General features: G+C 35.3%; 1 protein-coding gene across 2 annotated transcripts; it reads left to right on the forward strand.

Moving 5' to 3' along the window:
- Positions 1-324: 324 nt before the first annotated feature.
- On the forward strand, positions 325-16,994 carry IL10RB (interleukin 10 receptor subunit beta). 2 transcript variants are annotated; one of them, XM_014068392.2, is made up of 7 exons: positions 325-727; positions 4,069-4,192; positions 9,740-9,903; positions 13,205-13,371; positions 14,171-14,333; positions 14,852-14,982; positions 16,473-16,994. In XM_014068392.2, the coding sequence occupies exons 1-7, from the start codon at positions 664-666 to the stop codon at positions 16,659-16,661; spliced, it is 1,002 nt and encodes a 333-aa protein (XP_013923867.2). In that variant the 5' UTR covers positions 325-663; the 3' UTR covers positions 16,662-16,994. The 2 variants fall into 2 exon arrangements, with proteins under 2 accessions (XP_013923867.2, XP_087577733.1); XM_087721607.1 differs by having other exon boundaries at positions 14,931-14,982; positions 16,473-16,611.
- The last annotated feature ends 1,017 nt before the right edge of the window (positions 16,995-18,011 follow it).

The following is an 18,011-nucleotide window of genomic DNA, read 5'->3' on the forward strand; positions in this document are numbered from 1 at the left end:
CAGACGTCTTAGGAATGGGGTGAGGTCCACCGCAAGCAGTTTAAGGTTAAAAGTTATGAGGATTTGAGGATGTCAGGTAGTGCATTTCAGGCACTGACCACTCTGTTGTTGAAGTCATATTTTCTGCAGTCGATTTTGGAGCGGTTTACCTTGAGTTTGTATCTATTGTTTGCTCCTGTATTATTGCCGTTGAAGTTGAAGTAGTCATCGACAGGTAGGACATTGTAGCAGACAACTTTGTGTGCTTAGGTCAGGTGACATCAGGTGGTGGCGAAGGTGGAGGGAAGGCAGAGCGCACTTGGGGCGGAGCCGCTTTGGTTTCCTCCTTCCGTAACTACCGAAAGTGGGATTTCCCTGATTTGTTAGCGCGGCGGCCCCGCTGCCTCAGTTGTTCAGAGACCAAGGTTCACCTGGAACTCGAGAGGAGGGAACAAGGTAGGGTGGTGGAAAGAATGCAGTAAACTCCTGGTAATGGTGGAAACAACGTGCAACAAAGCGAAGGCAGAAAGCGAAAGCGTCCCAGAGTGACGAAGCGTTGCCAAGAAGTGGGCGCTCCTGAGGAATTCACCGCGGGGACCCGAGGGATGCACGTCGTGTAGAGGACTCCTTATTCCGACGGGGGCGAGCCAAAGCCTGGACGGCGATCGGCGATGGTAGCCGAGAATGGTCTTGACGAGAAGCTGGTGGTGTCTAATTTGCAGCTGCGTCTTCTGGTCAAGTAAGGAGGGTAAAGGAGGAGCGAACCTAGATTGGAAAACGCGCGTTTCTTCGCAGCCCTTAGAAGTAGGCGGAGGGCCTCTGGAAAAGTTCGGCGGTCTGTCTCTGGCCGAAAACGGCGGCAGCGTTTGCCCCTCCTCATGTATTAAACGCTGCGCTCGATTGTTACCCTCGATCGCGAATGGAAGGGAGCGGGGTAGGTCCTTAGGTGGCTTGGCAGAACTTGGTAGTTGAAAGTACTGCTGGTTAAACATATCGTTGTCCCCCTAATACAGTGTTTCTCAACCTTGGTGACTTTAAGTCCTGTGGACTTCAACTCCCAGAATCCCCCAGCCAGCTGGCTGGGGAATTCTGGGAGTTGAAGTCCACAGGACTTAAAGTCACCAAGGTTGAGAAACACTGCCCTAATAGATGGATAACACAAGGGAGAAAAAGATCCTGTGTGGGGCATGTAAGATGGTAACCATAGGTGGAAATAGGAAACATTGGCTTAATGGTTTGTTTGTTTTTTTAGTATCTCTTTAAAAAAAAATATTTTAAACACATAAACACATCAACAAAAACAAACACATGACTTAAAACAACATAGGAACAAGAAGTTCCATCTTATATCATACAGCAGTTCCGTATTGGTTTCTTTACAGTTAGTGTTTTCCCTTCTATACATTTCTATCTTGCATTCATGGTCCCCTTAATCATTATCCATTTTTATGTACTATTCTATATTTATTTATACTTAGCTATTTATAACAAAATATTGTTACCTATATTATGCTTTATATTCTTACTATCGTTTATTCTCTTACATACAATTATAGATATACATTCACATAGTTATTCTTTTTCCTCTTCCCCTCCTACTATCTCTCCTTCTCTTTCTTTCCCTTCCACCCTCTTCTCCTTTCCCTTCCTTCTTCCCTCCCTTCCCTACTTCCTTCCTCCTCTCCTTCTCCTTCCTTCTTCCCTTACCTGTTCCCTACTCTTGCTCTCTCTCTTCCTCTTCCTACCCAGAGAGTTTTTTTAGTATCTTGGTTTCAAATGTCTATGGAGATTCTCAGTCTCCAGGACATGGTTGTCCCAAAGGTGCTTTTTCCAAAAAACAACAACTGAACTTTGTTTTTCTGAAAGACATTTCACTTCTCATCCAAGAAGCTTCTTCAGTTCTGGCTGAATGGCAGAGGTAGAAAGGATTTCTATTCTCTGGTTGTTAGCACTCTGAGAATTGTTGTGGGCACAGATAAACCTCCAGGTGACCTCAATGACCCTCTGAAAGAGTGCTAACAACCAGAAGACTGCAAGAAATGTAAATTCTTTGGATCTCTGCCATTCAGTCAGAACTGAAGAAGCTTCTTGGATGAGAAGCCAAATAGTAATGGAACGAAAATACATCCTTGTTTAATGACCTTTTGGATTATGATAGTTTCAGTTAAATAACCATTTTGATTGCCCTTAACTTGTGTGGCAGTACCTTTATACAATGCTATTATGAATGTGAGGAGACAGTTAATCATTGATTGGAGTAATGACTAATTTCTTTCAGAAACTGTCTTGTGGTATTGAGTGAAAGGCTACCTTTAAGTATATAATCATTTGGTGAACACCTTTTAGAGACCTTTTCAGCTAGGTGGTGTAAAATTATGCTTTGGTCCATTGCTAAGTGTTCAGATTTGACGCAGCCTGTGCAGGGGCCAAAATATTATCTGATAACATCCAATCCAATGGTTTGGAGTGTGAGAATCTAACATATAGTGACTCATTTGTTCACCAGATTACTCACCAAGACATTCAAACTGATGGAGCCAGAGTTTCCAATCTTCTTCCCCTTAAATGGAAGTCCCCTCTCCATTTCCCAACCAATCTAGCTTCTGGAAATATCCCTAAATATCCCTTTAATACCTTATGTCCTCTCCCCAGGAAACTTTTCTCCATGGCTCAAATTATTTTTACCCATTAAAATGACAACAGGCAGCCTTTCCTACGAAAGAAGAAAGTAAAATCCCTCTACCGCTTTCTACAATGTGGTCAAGGCAGTTTCAGTGTCAAAAGTGGGTGAAACCCCAACTAAGAAAAATTTAGAGTATTTGTTCAAATAATTTCATCACCATTAATTCAAGCATGTTTCCTAGAGAAGGAAAATTAGCTTCGACATTTAGTTCAAATATTCTGATCCAGTGATTGGGAGTCAGACAAGGGAAATGTTCTCTTCTATCACCATATTTACTGGATAAAACTCCTCTTTCATACAAAGAAGAATTTATAACATGTTTAGTTAAACGGAAAAAGCCATGAGGTAAAAAAGGGCAGAAAAACGGGTGCTTTACCCCCTACTTTGTCCTCATTATCAGGATTTAAGGACTGAAAGTCTGCCAAAGATGCCAAAGATGCCCAGAATGTATTTTGCTTATCTTTGCAGAATGAACAGCAGAAACAGGCATAGCAATATGATTGATTTCATCATTGAAATATCTAGCTAACATCTCAGCACCTCATCAAAGCTTTCATATGATTTAGCTTGGTTGGATCTCAAAATGCTTGGAATTATATAGAAGAGTTTTGCTATATAACAGTGGAATGATCCTCAAAAAATTATTTTTCCCATGCACAATAGTACAACTAATAATGAAATCTTATCAGTAGTTGATCAGATTTAAAACATGTTTTTTCCCCTCCATCTTTCCCAATTCATTTTTTAATTTCAGTTGGGATATACCGTATACCAAAAAACAAAATAGACTCTGGATAGTAGGATAGGAACATTTAGAAACAAATTGTATAAAGATCCATTATCCTTAAAGTGGCCAAGACTTCAGCAATAGTACTCTCTGTTCTGCTAGTATTTCCTTTGGTGAAAACAGGTGCTGCTCTGTTTTTTCTTGGGCACAATATATTCATTTCTTTCCCAGAGAAGAACATTCCTATCTGCTGCAGCAACAAAGATAAAAGGGTTTCAAAAGGTTTTTTTTGCCAGTGGCTTTACAATCTAACCTATCTGGATTTCTATTTCCATATTCATTTGGTAGCATTTGAGTAATGGCAAAACCAGTTTCCAGTCATGCGGTTCAGGAGGTTGCTAAACTTATGAGAATTTTGTGGTGCTCAGCCTCTGAACTGAAAGACCTCAGGAATCCTATTTTCAGGAATCTTCAAAATGGCAATATGATTCAGAGTTTCGACACCATGTTTATTCTTTACGAACAAGCTGAGACTTGTAGTTGAAAATTTTGGGAAATTACATCAATATAAATAATTATCTATATATGTTGAAACATAATATATGTGAATTGTTTGTCCTGTCAGTGAACAAATATCAAAACCATGCATTGAACAGTATTTCTTCTTTGCATATTACAGTACATGCAATTATCCAGGAGCCTCAAAACATACGATTAAATTCAGTTATGCTTAATAGTGTTCTCCTGTGGGATCCATCAAATTTTTCTGAAGGAAATGTAACTTATACAATTCAATATAAAAGGTAAATGTGGTAAGAATGGATAATTTTCATAATATATATGAAAAATGTAATTTGTTTCTTTTATGCTATTCACATGTCCTTATACAGCTGAAAATATATTCTAGTTTATTCTCTCAATTTATCCATTTATATGGGAGGAAAATTACTTTGGATAACAACTTATAATATGAAATTTAAATTATATTGTGCATATATTCCAAAAGTTATGTAACCTTTTTAAAAAGAATCCGGTGATGGTTTACCACAAATATTAATTTTAGGATAATCTGTATTCCAGAATTGGATGAATTTTACATGTATATGCAACCTTAAAACACAACATATCATCAGGTATATTATCAAATATATCAGGTATTTTATGGAGATATAATTATGATGTCTTCACATGCAACCTTTTCCGATTGCTTCTTTTACATCTTTTTCTTAACATATCTGCTAAGGATGAAACAACAAAGTATAAAATGCCTTGTAATTGAAATTGATAGAAACTGTGTAAGGAACTACTCCATTGCCTCAACTTTTTGACATTAAAATTAATTTAATATTTCTACCCAATCTATCTTAATATATTATAAGAAGCTGGTAATGGTAAAGCATCAAGTAAAGTGTGGAAAAAGAATCAGTCTGGTGTAGTGGTTAACACACCAGGCTAGAAACCAGACTGGGCTCTAGTCCTGCCTTAGAAACAGAGCCAGCTGAGTGGCCTTGGGCCAGTCACATTCTCTGAGCCCTAGGAAGCAGTCAATGGCAAACCACTTTTGAAATTCACATTCATCCTTGACCCTATCTCATCTTATTTTACCAGACACATTGCATTCACATTATTTTTATGTTCCTTCTAACAATCTAATTACCATTCACATGCAACAAAGTGCAGGAAAAATACATTATTATTTACAGACATTTTATTTATTTTTACAAACATAAGTTCTTTACATCTCACTGTGTCTTGTAAATCTCAAAATGTTTTTGTCCATTTCTTTTCCTTAATAAGCATTTTGCCAAGGCATAAAAATTTACAGTATCTACTCGCTGCAGTTCGTTGCACATTATCATATACATTTATTTGTTCATGCCATTTTTCAGCCAACATAATTATCTTTTGATACGTTAATTTACAGATCCATAATACATATTGGATTATATCATACTGTGTTGTTTAGTTGCTAAATCTTGACAACCCTCTGGACCACAGCATGCCAGGCCCCCTTGTTCTCCTGGAGTTTGCCCAAATCCATGTCCCTTTGCTTTGATGACACTATCTAACCATCTTGTCCTCTACTGTCCCCTTCTCCTTTTACCCTTAATCTTTCCCAACATCAGGGTTTTTTCCCAATGAATCCTTTCTTCTTATTTGGTGGCCAAAATAGTTGAGCTTCAGCTTCAAAATTTGTCCTTTCAAAGAACAGTCAGGGTTGATTTCCTATAGGATTGGCTGATCTTATGCTATATACCGAGTATAAATCAATGAGTTATCAGCCAACACTCCACTATTGTATAATTCATGCATTTGTGTCCCTAATAAGACGTCTCTAACAACACTATGGATTTTTTGCATATTTGCCAATGAATGCATTTAAACCAGGGCTCTCCAGCTTTGCTGGCTGAGGACTTCTGGGAGTTGAAGTCCATAAGTCTTAAAGTTGCCACGGTTGGAGTTGGAGACCCCTGCATTAAACAGCCTAGTGCAAATTACATATTCTTGCTTTACTCCCTGCTCATCACTCACCAAATGTACCAATTATTTTCTCATGATCTCCCATCATATGCTGCTCTTATATTTATACAAAAGATTCCATAATTGAAGCTTATTGCTTTTATCCCTTGCTTTCTCTAAATCAGCACACATTTTCTTATTAACTTTCCTCAATACTTAATTCTTGGGTTTTGTTTTAAATGGTCTGCATACCTGTTGCCTGGCATAAAGCTAAGCTGTGCTCCCCAAATTTGGCTTTCCCCTTATATCCTTTCAATGCAATTTTTCTCAAACAATTTCCAGGAATTCTTAATCAACTAACTCCTTTTCAATTTTTACACTGACACATTATTTTCCCTTTTTATAAGATAATAATAATGACATTCTTCCAATTGCCAAGCAGAGATGCATCTTCAGACTCATTTTAAGCAGCACAGCCACGCTACAAAGATTTTTCCCCAGTTATACTATCTGCACATGAAGCTTTTACCATTTTTAAAACATTCTCATAGCAGTTGACTTCTTTTCTTTTTCTTTTCTTTTACTGTTCAATGCAACACTATTAAACTCACATAGATCTGTAACATATGTTTCTAGCACTGTTTCACTTTGATTTCACTCAAATAATTTCACTTTTATTTTTAACTATATTCATTCTGCTGGAGGCTTGTTGCAAAACTTCACTTTCATTATCATTTTAGCAGTCATTCTCATTTCTAGCACTAGTTCACAGATAATTTCTAGTCACAATTATAGGTGGTCCTTGACTTACAACAGTTCATTTTGTGACTGTTCAAACTTACAACGGCACTGAAAAAAGTGATGGTTCCTATTTCTGACTGTTGCTGTGTCCTAGATCATGTGATTCCCTTTTGCAACTTTCTGACCAGCAAAGTCAGTGGGGAAGCCACATTCCCTTAAAAGCTGTATTACTAACTTATCAACTACAGTGATTCACTTAACAACTATGGCAAGAAAGGTCATAAAATGGGGCAAAATTCAATTAACAAATGCCTCCCTTAGCAACAGAAATATTGGGCCCCATTATGGTCATAAGTCGAGGACTACCTGCATTCAAGTTTCACTCTTTCACTTCTTTCCTTCGTTTTCAAGTCCATTTTCCCACAGATCCATTTCTGATACTATCAAAAATAATCTGTCCCACATTCAAAACCTCTCACCATGCAATTATTTATCAGCTGTACTCCATAATACCAAGTCACCTTCATTTAGATTTATTGTAGCATTTGCCTTATTAAAAAAAAGAGAGAGAGAGAAGGTTAGGTTAATGATAAGGAAAGAATAATCAGGTTTGCAGATTTGGCCAGTATGCCACAAAGCCTCGCTTTATTCAAAGCGTGTCCATAATATTCTATGCAAGCTAGGCTCTCTAATATAGAGACTACTTTGCAATGCAATATACACTTCGTTCACAATTACTTAGGTAAGTTGTATTTTGGAGGATTAATTGTATTATTGAACAATTACGGTTCTCTTGGTCACTCCCTAATGTTAATAAACCTCAAACCTGAATATTTAAGAAAATAAAAATGGTTTTGCTCTCTTAGGAGAATAGCTATGTGTGCACAATTATAGGGCAACTATTAGTGTGCAGAATTATTATGCAACTAAATGAAAAATGAAAATTTGCCCATCTCACTCATTTATTTGCATCTGTTAAAGTGGGAATAATAAACAAACAACTGAAAATGTATAAACAAACATTTCTAACATTTCAAAACAAAAAAAATCAGTGATCAATATAGCTGCCCTTCTTTTCAATAACAGCCACAATCCTTCCATTCATGTAGTCTGTCAGTTTCTTGATCTGCGTGTGATCAACTTTTTGTGCAGCAGCAACCACAACCCTCCCCAATCATGGTTGAGAGAGATGTACTGTTTTCCTTTACCATAAATCTCCTGTTTAAGAAGGGCCCACAAGTTCTCAATAGGATTTAGGTCAGGTGAAGAAGGGGGGGCCATGTCATTATTATTTCATCTTTATTGACTAAGCACGTAGTGGAGTACTTTGATGCATGCAGTGGAACATTGTCTTGCATAAAAATCATGGTCTTCTTGAAAAATGCAGATTTTTTCCTGTACCACTGCTTAAAGAAAATGTCTTCTAAAATTTGGCAGTAGGTTTGGGAGTTGATTTTGATCCCATCTTCAACCAGAAAAGGTCCAAAGACCTCATCTCTAATACCAGCCCATATCATACCATTTTGCTGGAGTCTGAGTCAAAGTGGAGATCTGTACTCGTTACTAATCCAGCCACAGGCCCATCCATCTGGTCCATCAAGAGTCTCTGTCATCTCATGAGTCCATGAAAACTTTGAAAAATCCACCTTCAGACATTTCTTGGCCCTGCCTTGCTGTTTCAGCTTATGTGTCTTATTTAGTAGTGGTCAGGTTTCAGCCTTCTTTACTTTGGCCATGTCACTAAGCATGAACACCTTGTACTTGTGGGCATTCCAGGTAGGTTGCAGTTCTGGAATATGCCAGCACTAATAATAGATTCCTGGTAACTTCACATTTGATTCTTCTCAAATCTTTGGCAGTTAATGTGCAACTTTTTTTCTCAACACATTTATTGTGGACCTGTTGACTATTTGCAACAAAACATTTGATGGTTCTGTGATCATGCCCCAATATCTTAGCAATTTCAAGAGTGCTGTATTTCTCAGAAAACTTTTTACAATTTTGATTTCTCAAAGTCAGTTAAATCTCCTTTTTGGCCCATTTTGTCTGAGGAGCTGAAAAGAAGCTGCCTAATAATTATGCACACCTTGATATAGAGCCGTGATGGTGAACCTATGGCACGCACACTAGAAGTGGCATGCAGAGCCATCTCTACGGACACACAAGCCATTGCCCATTGTTCTTCTGGGTTCTCGCATGCTAGCCGCCTGGTCTTCATATGTGTGGGAGCCCTGGAAACCGGAAGAGCAACTGCCTGGTACGCATGTATGCACTAGGAAGATGATCTTCTGGTTTCCGGTGCGTGCATGTGCATCGGCCAACTGGTCTTCGCACGCACTTCTGGTTTCCAGCAGGTGCGTGCATACACGCTCCCGTTTCAGCACTCATTGCTGAAAAGGTTTGCCAACACTGGTATAGGGTGTTGATCTTCTTAAGCCACACCTTCCCTCATTACACAAATACACATCACCTAATATACTTATATCCACTAATCATTCAAGTTTATACAGCTTTGAGGTGGAAAATATGAATAAAAATGATGATATAGTCAAAATACTCACTTGCAAATAATTGTGCATACAGTGTACATCCCATCATCGAAGAGGTACATTCAGAATAGAAAGATTTTGAGGAACTTTACAGTTAAGAATAACTTCATTGAAATCTCTTCATCGTTTATAGATATTAAAAATCTTTTTCTAGAATATTATATTCATTTGTACAAATTTATCTGAAGGTAGAAATCTTTAATGTTGTGAATTCTGTAAATTACATTTTAACTTTTAAACATGTTTTTATTGGGATGTGTGTGTGGTTCACTTTTAACTTTGTCCTTTTCTTTTTTATTCATTTTCATCTTTATTTGATAATGTTGTTTGCTTCAATTAAAAATAATATAAAGGAAATAATATACTACATCACATATGAGCTGTCAAATTAAATGGCTAACGTTCAGCCCTTATTTTTATCTAAAATTCATCCTAAATAAAAAGAACTGGACTTCTTAATAGACAGGCATAAAAATATTTATTCTAATCAGTATAATATGTTTCTGTTCATATAAGAGAAATCTGAAATGAATATTATTGTTCAGCATATGAAAGAAAACTGTTTATTCTCATAATTAATTTTCTTTCCTTTTTTAAAAGTAGTATGAAGTCAAACTTCACTGACTTGTGCCGAAGAATATACTTTACAGAGTGCAATATTTCAAATATACCTAAATACGGTCTTTCTAATTTAAGAATTAGAGCTGAATTTGAGAATAAACAATCACATTGGATATATCTTAACTTCACACCGTTCATGGACAGTAAGTCATTCTTCTAATTCCCTATTATAATGTATATGGCTTTGAAGTATTATAGAACCGAACTATTTTTACCACTGTCATGATGAGAGGATACTATTTTTAAAAAAAATGTCAGGTTTGAATCTTGACGAACTTTATTGTTCTAGTAAAGTATGGTGATAACTTGCCACTGATATTTTTAATAGAACATTATCAACATTAATAAAATTCATCCACCCTCTTAATGGACTAATGAATAGCTTTAACAAAGTTCAAGAATGAAAGGTTTAAAACCTCTGCATCCATCCTCCCCAGAAAAAGTTAAAATTAGGAAATAATAATATTAATATTTCACAGAAGCTGTTTCCTTTCTTGCAATTTACTTCTGCATATTTGTCCTGAGAAATTTGAATATTTTTCTTTAGTAATAAAACATTGGTCTTTCTTATTTCTTAGTAAGAATGAAAATGAAACTAATCTCTTATATCACTTTATGTTCTCGATTAAAATCATTTTTCTTGCTTCATGGGGCAGAGTTTCCTATAGAAACAAATTGTATAAAAATGACTTAGCAGCTTCTTTCTGGAGCAACTGGATCAAGTTAACTGCTTTTGGAGAGAATTAGCAAGGCTAGCATTAAGAAAAAAATTAAGAATTCTCTCATAAAGTTACCTACCAGATCTCAGGTCAGCTGCAAAAATGCTTTAAAAGCTAGCTGTTCTTACCCTTTCTATCTATTTTCAACAGAGCACAGATGTGAGAGGAAGGAGGATTTCAATAATGGCCAGGTATCTGCAGGGCAGGCTTGAAAAACTAAAGATGATGTTGTAACATTGTGTTCAATGTTGCAATCTTTAATTATGTTGTTATGTTAACTTTTTAAAATTACATACTGCAAGATACACCTGGTAATAGGTATGCTGAATTATTGCAATATTCAGATCTTACATTACTGCCTGTTCCAAGCATTGTACTCCGGAAATTTAAAGACTTTAACAAATTGTGGGAACCATAACAATATTTACCACAATCCTGGAAGTCATGTTTTTTTTAATTTTACTATTGACTACTCAACCTGCTATTATCATTTCATCAAGTTTACCATTAAAACAAAGGCAGGTTTTAAAGATGACTTCAAATATAAATGGGAAATCAGTTCCTTCTTGATTTTATTTTTAGTGACAGTTCTGTGTTAATATCAAAGACTTCTCAAAAGTCTTTACTTGCAAATATATAAAAAACCCTTGGTTTCAAGAAATCAAGACTTCATTCGAGTTGTGGTACAGTTTTGGGTATCTAAGTGAGTTATAATGCAAAAGTGAATACCTAAAGAAAATCTGAACAACAGTGACTGGTACAAACTTATCTAAAAATTTGTTAGATGTTTCTTGCTTGCAGGTGACTTTTGCCTTTTCTCACAATCACTTATCTTAATTACTGGCTTTGGAATGCAATTCTCCTTTCTTCACTTCTGGAACTGCAAAAAGGCATAACTAAGGTGGGGGGGGGGAGAATGTTTGTTCATTTTTTTAATCCAAACTTTTGCTCATCCATAACCTGGGCACCAACCTGAATCACCAAGATTGACTTTTCAAGTATTGCTTTAGTTCCTTTTTGTTGTTGTTGCTTTTTCTCAGATGTCCACGGGTGCTTTTTCAAGAGGCAACTGGACTATCTGGTTTTTCTTTGAAGACTTTTCGCTTCTCATCGAAGAAGCTTCTTCAGCTCTGGCTGGACGGTGAAGAATGGAAGGATTTATACTCCTGGCAGATAGCTGATCATCTGCATTCTTTTAGAGAGTCATTAAGGCCATCTGGAGGTCTGGTCTGGATCACATGAGTAGTGCAAATGGATGTGGAGCCTTTTTGGAACTGCTGAAAGGACTGCATTGTAGACTGGAGATACATGGTGTCGTATCCCTCCCTCTCTGAAAGAGAGCTGTTCAGTTTTGACCCCTCTTTCATACTAGCCATCCTCTCTGTCCAAAATGTGGACTTCGCTATCTTCCAACGAAACTGATCATTTCTCTAACTTCCAATTCATGTTCTCAAATATTTTATCTCCCAAAGCTTACCTGCCAGCTTGTTAGTGCTCTCAGGGAGTTTAGGGTAGGTTCCCTCCCCCCATTTCACTATGTGCCTGTGACCTCCCCAGGGGCATGGGAGGAACTACATGTACAATGCTGCAAGAATTTTGTTCTCAAACATGGCAGTTCACCCCGCTAGGGGAAACAGAGCATGCAATATGGTTATTAGCAGTAATATTGTCTCTGTAAACATCTTTAGACTGAATTCTATAATTCTGAATCTGCTGTTTCTGTTAACCTAATTCTTATAGCAAATGTCTCTTGTCTGGGGTTCATCCGTTTAAAAGTTCAATGGCAGGATTTCAAAGCTTTTTGGAAGATATTAAAACCCGAGAAAACAAACCTAATAGATTTTTTAAGAGTTTAACTGACTTGAACTGGGATCAAATTCACTGCTGGTATTTTTATCACTTTTAAAATTTAAATCTTTTTCTAATAATAAAAAATTGGAAAAAGCAGTGAAAATAAGACTATCCAGCTCTCCATAATCTTAGTGAATGAGACAAAGTGGTCACATGATTTTTTTTAAAAAAAGAAACCTCTGTAGAAGCCTATTTCCTAAGCAAATCCTACTTTAGCCATTTGATTTTTAAGTTCATGCATACATGTTGCAAAGGAAATTTCTTATTTGCTTCTATTCCTTGACAATATTTTGTGGTCATATATTATTTTGAGGTAATAGGCACAAATTCTTTCAATGCATTTTTTTCACTGTGTTTTGAGAAGCCATGAGAGATGATGGATTTGGTTTGATAGCTATTTACTGATTATTTTTCTAAAGTTAGTATTAATAATTGCATTTGAGGTCTGCTATGATCACAGGGAGCTAAGTCTTATAATCATGTTTACACTTTTTAAATACCCTTTCCTTCACATATATAGCAAAAGCCAGTAACAAACAGGAGAGCCACAAAACATTCTCCTGAATAATGGTTCAGACCAGTAAAACTCAACATTCAGGGCTGTTGCTTAGCATCTTTAGGAAAAAGAAACAGAGATCAAAAAGAGCAGGTAGGGTGTAAAATGTAAGGAATAGGGTGTAAAATGTAAGGAACAGCACAAGAATATTAATTTGTTGAGTAATTGTTGCTAGGTAGGTATCTAAAATATACAACTACATTTTAAATTTTTAAATGAATAAATAGGAAAGAAAATGGTTATATATCATTTATATTTAAGTGGATTGTAGAAAGAGTAAAAATAAGTATCTTCTTTTGTTTCCTTCAACTCATTTAGCAATCATTATACCTCCAATTGTACAAATTATACCCACAAAACCTGGAGTCTTGGATGTTTATCTCCAAAGCCCTCCTGTTATACTTAGTGGTATCAGATATTCCTTGAAGGATTTTTATGGTTCGATTGGTTACAAGATGAAAATTTGGATGAATACTAGTGAACAGGTAATATTTGTTGACATGTGAAAGTGAGCTTCTTTGATGCTTAAATATACCTTTCAATGTACAATAAATAGAGAAAAACACTGATTTTTTTTAATAAACAGCAAAAGAGTGATTAAAATTTTGATTGTAGAAATTTACAAATAGACTAAAAGTCCAGATAAATTCGAAATAAAAATTTAGAATTAATTATAAAAAAATCCTTCCTGTAGGAAAATGCTTTTATTTTATTTTGTTTTAAATAAGGTAAGACTTGGAAAATGGGACATTTAAAGGCAATAGAAGGAACTAAAGATGCAACTAAAGTTAAAGGACATTCAAACGCAATGTATAGATTGAAACATAAAACTGGGCAAAACATTGGATATTTTTGAACAATGGACTTAGATATTAATTTTAATAGTGTCTCCCACTATACAGTGTGTTTAAAAAAATCAAGCTCTACCTGACAAGACAAGAAAGTGGATTTTAAAGTAACGGGCTACAAGAATGACATGGTAGTGTTGTAGCATGTTTTTTCAATGTTACATCATTGTGACTACAGGGCTACTATATTAACATGAGTTGACATATTTTGGAACAAGATTTCTAACCTGGCACCCTTCAGATGTGTAGAGTCCAAGATGCAGAATTCCCTAACCAAAATGGCCATTGTTGAGAAAGTAGAATTTGATTTAGACATATATCTGGGTTAGGAAAGGCTGTTGTGAACTCTAGCAGTAGAAATGGTTGGAGATTGTCAATTGAAAATAAAACTTCTATGACTTGATTATATTGTGATTTTCTGTTTCTTTCCAATTAGGTTAACAACGTGACTACACCACATCCTTTCCATGTAATATCTGGCCTAAATCCTGGAATAACATATTGTCTTAAGGCTCAAGTATTTATTGAAGAATACAATAAAACTGGAGAGTGGAGTGAAGCCACTTGTACCCAAACAATTAATAGTAATTATATAATAGGTAAGAGCCCCAACCCCACCAGTCTTCAAGAAGGCTCTAAAGATCTGATTCTTCCAGTTGACACTGGGCCAGAATGATATATAAGCTGAATGCAATATAAGCTCTGCATTTTGTCCCTGGTGCAGTATATTTTATTACTTTATTGTCTTTTTCAGTTATTTCATTTAAATCTTGTTAGTGCCCCTAGTTATTAATTGAGTGGTCTACCATATAAACTAATCAAATAAATAAGATATAGCCCATTGCAAGTATCCTTTTGAAACCTTTAGCTGTCTCGAGTGTTCTATGGATTGAATTTTGAAACCTATATTGCAACAATAAATAAATATTTAAATATTGGGTTTTGCAATAGGGCAAAGCTAGCATACAATCTGCTGTTGTTTCTTCTCTGCAGCTAACATTAAGTATAATGCTGTCACAGTTATAATTATGAAACTAAATATATTAGATTTTAAGATATATGCATCATGTGTTCCACAATAAATAAATAAAACAATTTTGTTTTTTCTTCCTTGCAGGGACAGATTCAGTAATATTGTTGGTTATTTTCCTAACAGTATTGGCATTCATTTTTTTCTGCTGTATAATTTATTTTAGGATCAAACGTTGCTTTTACCCTTCATATTCTTTGCCACAACATTTCATTCAGGTTTGTATATTCCTCACTGTGTGTCTGTGTCTCTGTGTGTATGCCTGTGTAAAAATAATTGTTATAATTTACCAAACAGAATGTGATGTGTACTGAAGCAGAATGGCCCATGAATGTTGTTCTGAAGTATCATAGTTAACAAACCTTGAGTATACAACTCTGCTTTCATGATCCAAGATGTAGACAACAGTGTTTCTCAAACTTGGCAACATTAACTTGTGTGAACTTCATTTTCCAGAATTCCCAGCCAGACATGCTTTTTAAGAATTTAGCTATGTTGACTGAGATATCCTGAGAGCTGAAATTACACATCTTAAAATTTGTGTGCTGCTCTAGAGAGCTATAGAATGCACCCAAGAACACTGTAATATTACTGGAACAGATGTAGCTGAATCTTTTGGGTTAGAGGGGAACCTTCTAGAACAGCTAAAACTGTGGGTGTTAATTGCATTTTTTAAAATAAAAATTCTTATTATTGTGTTGTCAGCCAAGGTTTCTCACAAATCTTCATTTGAGATTGCTTATGATATTTGAAGGGTTTTATCATATAAGGTTCTGCAGGAGTTTTTGCGATCTGAAAAAATAGCTGATTTTTGCCAGTCAATGAAGAGTGTGCTTGCTTTTCTTTCTACTGAGAAGTAAAGCTCAAAACAGAGATGCACAAATAGACTTCCTGATTTCAACTTCTTGCATAATATTATCCATTAGTGCAGTCTTTCTCAACTGAATGATCCATAGAGATTCCTTAAGAGATTGTGTTGGGAAAAAATGAACATTATTTTTTAATTTCATAAATTGCCAGTGCTAGCATTTTCAATTATGGGAATTTTTACATACCCTGTTTCAGCTTCAGAACTACCACTTCACTGTCATTGTAAATGTAAAATGTGGATTATATAGGTTAGAAGTGAATTGTGTTGCAAAGTCTTCATATTTTTTACAATGCAGGGTTCCTTGTGATCTTAGAATTATCTCAAGGGGTCCTCCAGAGCAGTGTTTCTCAACCTAGGCAACTTGAAGATGTCCGGACTTCAACTCCCAGAATTCCCCAGCCAGCATTCGCTGGCTGGGGAATTCTGGGAGTTGAAGTCTGGACATCTTCAAGTTGCCAAGGTTGAGAAACACTGCTCCAGAGTAAAAAACAGGAAGATGCATTTGAGGCTCAGTGAGAAAGTAGAACTCAGAACGATTGCACTGAGTCCTCTTTCTGTGGATGAGCAACTATCATGCATTTGCCTTGCTTGGCAAGATTCATGATAATGCAATTTGATATTTTTTGCAAGTATGCTGACATATAGCAAAAGAGGGTGGTTGTTCAATGAATGTCTGGTGAGTAATTTTTAATTTTAAGTTGTTTTTTAAAATATGAAATTATTGGAATCTAACTGGCTGAGTCCTCTGGGGTGGGATTGGGGGGTGGCATTCTGATTTAAAATGTTTGTCAAAAGAAGATGGCTTTTTCTAATCTGTTTCTTTGTCTTCATCCACAGTTTTTAAGCCATCCTTATGATAGTTCACAATTTCTTGACTCCCAGTCACAGGGAGAGGATCATAACTATGATACGGTTATTGTTCTTTCGGAGAAGTCAAAACAGTGTAATAGTGAATCAGAAAATAAAACAAGCAACATAAAACAGGAGCTGCAAGGATCTCAAGAAGACATCATTAGACCTAAATAAATTTCCAGTTGTACAACTTTGCTTCATGTTTGAAACTTGGGAATAATATACTTTACTTTAAAGAACTTATTGAAATTTACAAAATGACACTTAACACTTTGCACATTATCAAGTATTAAAAGTGGAGTTTTTTGCTTGATAAAAGTTTTATATGATTTTCTATTTTGGAAATTTATTTATACTAAAGCCTTAATTTTAGAATAAGATGCAATGAATAAACAAGTTCAAGTTATGAACATAGTATAATTTAAAATATTCTGAATATACTTTATTCAGTAGTATTTGCTCTATTATTTTGAAGAGCATTTAACAAAAATAAAATATTCTTCTAGATTTTCGTTTGTGTTTTATTTACTTTATTTTTTATTTCAGAGAGAGAGAGAGAGAGAGAGAGAGATCATGATGAATCAGGAAACTACTTCATCAAATTAATTAATTGATCAATTAAGAAAAATTCCATTAAGCGCTACTAGAAAAAAATGAAAAATATTAATCTTTAATTCCTTCAAATATTGTCCCTCAAATTAATTTCTTATCTTTTTCATCTTGATCATAATATCATAGCTTATCACTTTCTCTAAAAATACAATAAAACTCTCTTTTTCCCATATCTTCCCCATAAACAAATCTTTAAAGCCTCACCAGTCAATCCTAGTCAAGATAAACCTGTTAAAAGCTTTCAGAAAAGAGAGGATCATATACAATTTAATTGTGATCAAATAAGCCCACTTTGTAAGCCTTCATTTTAATTTTAAAAGTCTTGCTTATTCATTTTAAGTAATATCTCAAAAACTTATTTCTTCTATTTTTTGCTTTTTCAAGAATTCCTTCATAGGTATAAGTCACCTCCTTTCTAAATCCAAAGTAAAAAAAAAATGGCCACATTACTGAGTTTAAAATCCATGTATCCATGTCATTCTTCCGGTTTATTATTTGTACAGACATTTTAACTAATGAAATGATAGCCAGTTTCATTTGTTGATATGATATAACATCTTTGTTAGTATCATTTTTAGATTCTGTAGTTTTAAATCCATATCCCAAAGGCCTGATTTTCAAGTTATATCTTCTATCTCTTCTTTTGTCCACTTTTATTAATTGGAAAGTCTAAAGAGTAAGTGCTGGGTATCTTGTCAAATATCTTTGAATTCTTGCAGAGTTAAAATATTTTTATCCATTCTCTTACTAGTGAGGATTGTTTAATTATAAAGTTTAATTCTTTCTCATTGCCTGTAACAACTATCCTTCAAGGTGTCCTCTCATCATTTTTTTCTGTCATCCAGAATATTTCCCAAGAAATGATTTCTTAGACTTAAACTCAGAACTTGTACTTTAATAGGATTTTAAACA

The sequence above is a fragment of the Thamnophis sirtalis genome, unplaced genomic scaffold, assembly GCF_051295495.1.
Source record: "Thamnophis sirtalis isolate CommonGarterSnake01/CBP01778 unplaced genomic scaffold, rThaSir2_p1.2 scaffold_8, whole genome shotgun sequence".
NCBI classification, from domain to species: Eukaryota; Metazoa; Chordata; class Lepidosauria; order Squamata; family Natricidae; genus Thamnophis; species Thamnophis sirtalis.

What these genes read in the sequence shown, in the direction of transcription:
- IL10RB (XM_014068392.2), top strand. Translation starts at nt 664, where the DNA reads ATGGTCTTGACGAGAAGCTGGTGGTGTCTAATTTGCAGCTGCGTCTTC. An exon ending in CTTCTGGTCAAGTAAGGAGG is followed by an intron (nt 728 to 4,068) that starts GTAAAGGAGGAG and finishes TGCATATTACAG; the next exon opens with TACATGCAATTATCCAGGAG. An exon ending in GGATGAATACTAGTGAACAG is followed by an intron (nt 13,372 to 14,170) that starts GTAATATTTGTT and finishes CTTTCCAATTAG; the next exon opens with GTTAACAACGTGACTACACC.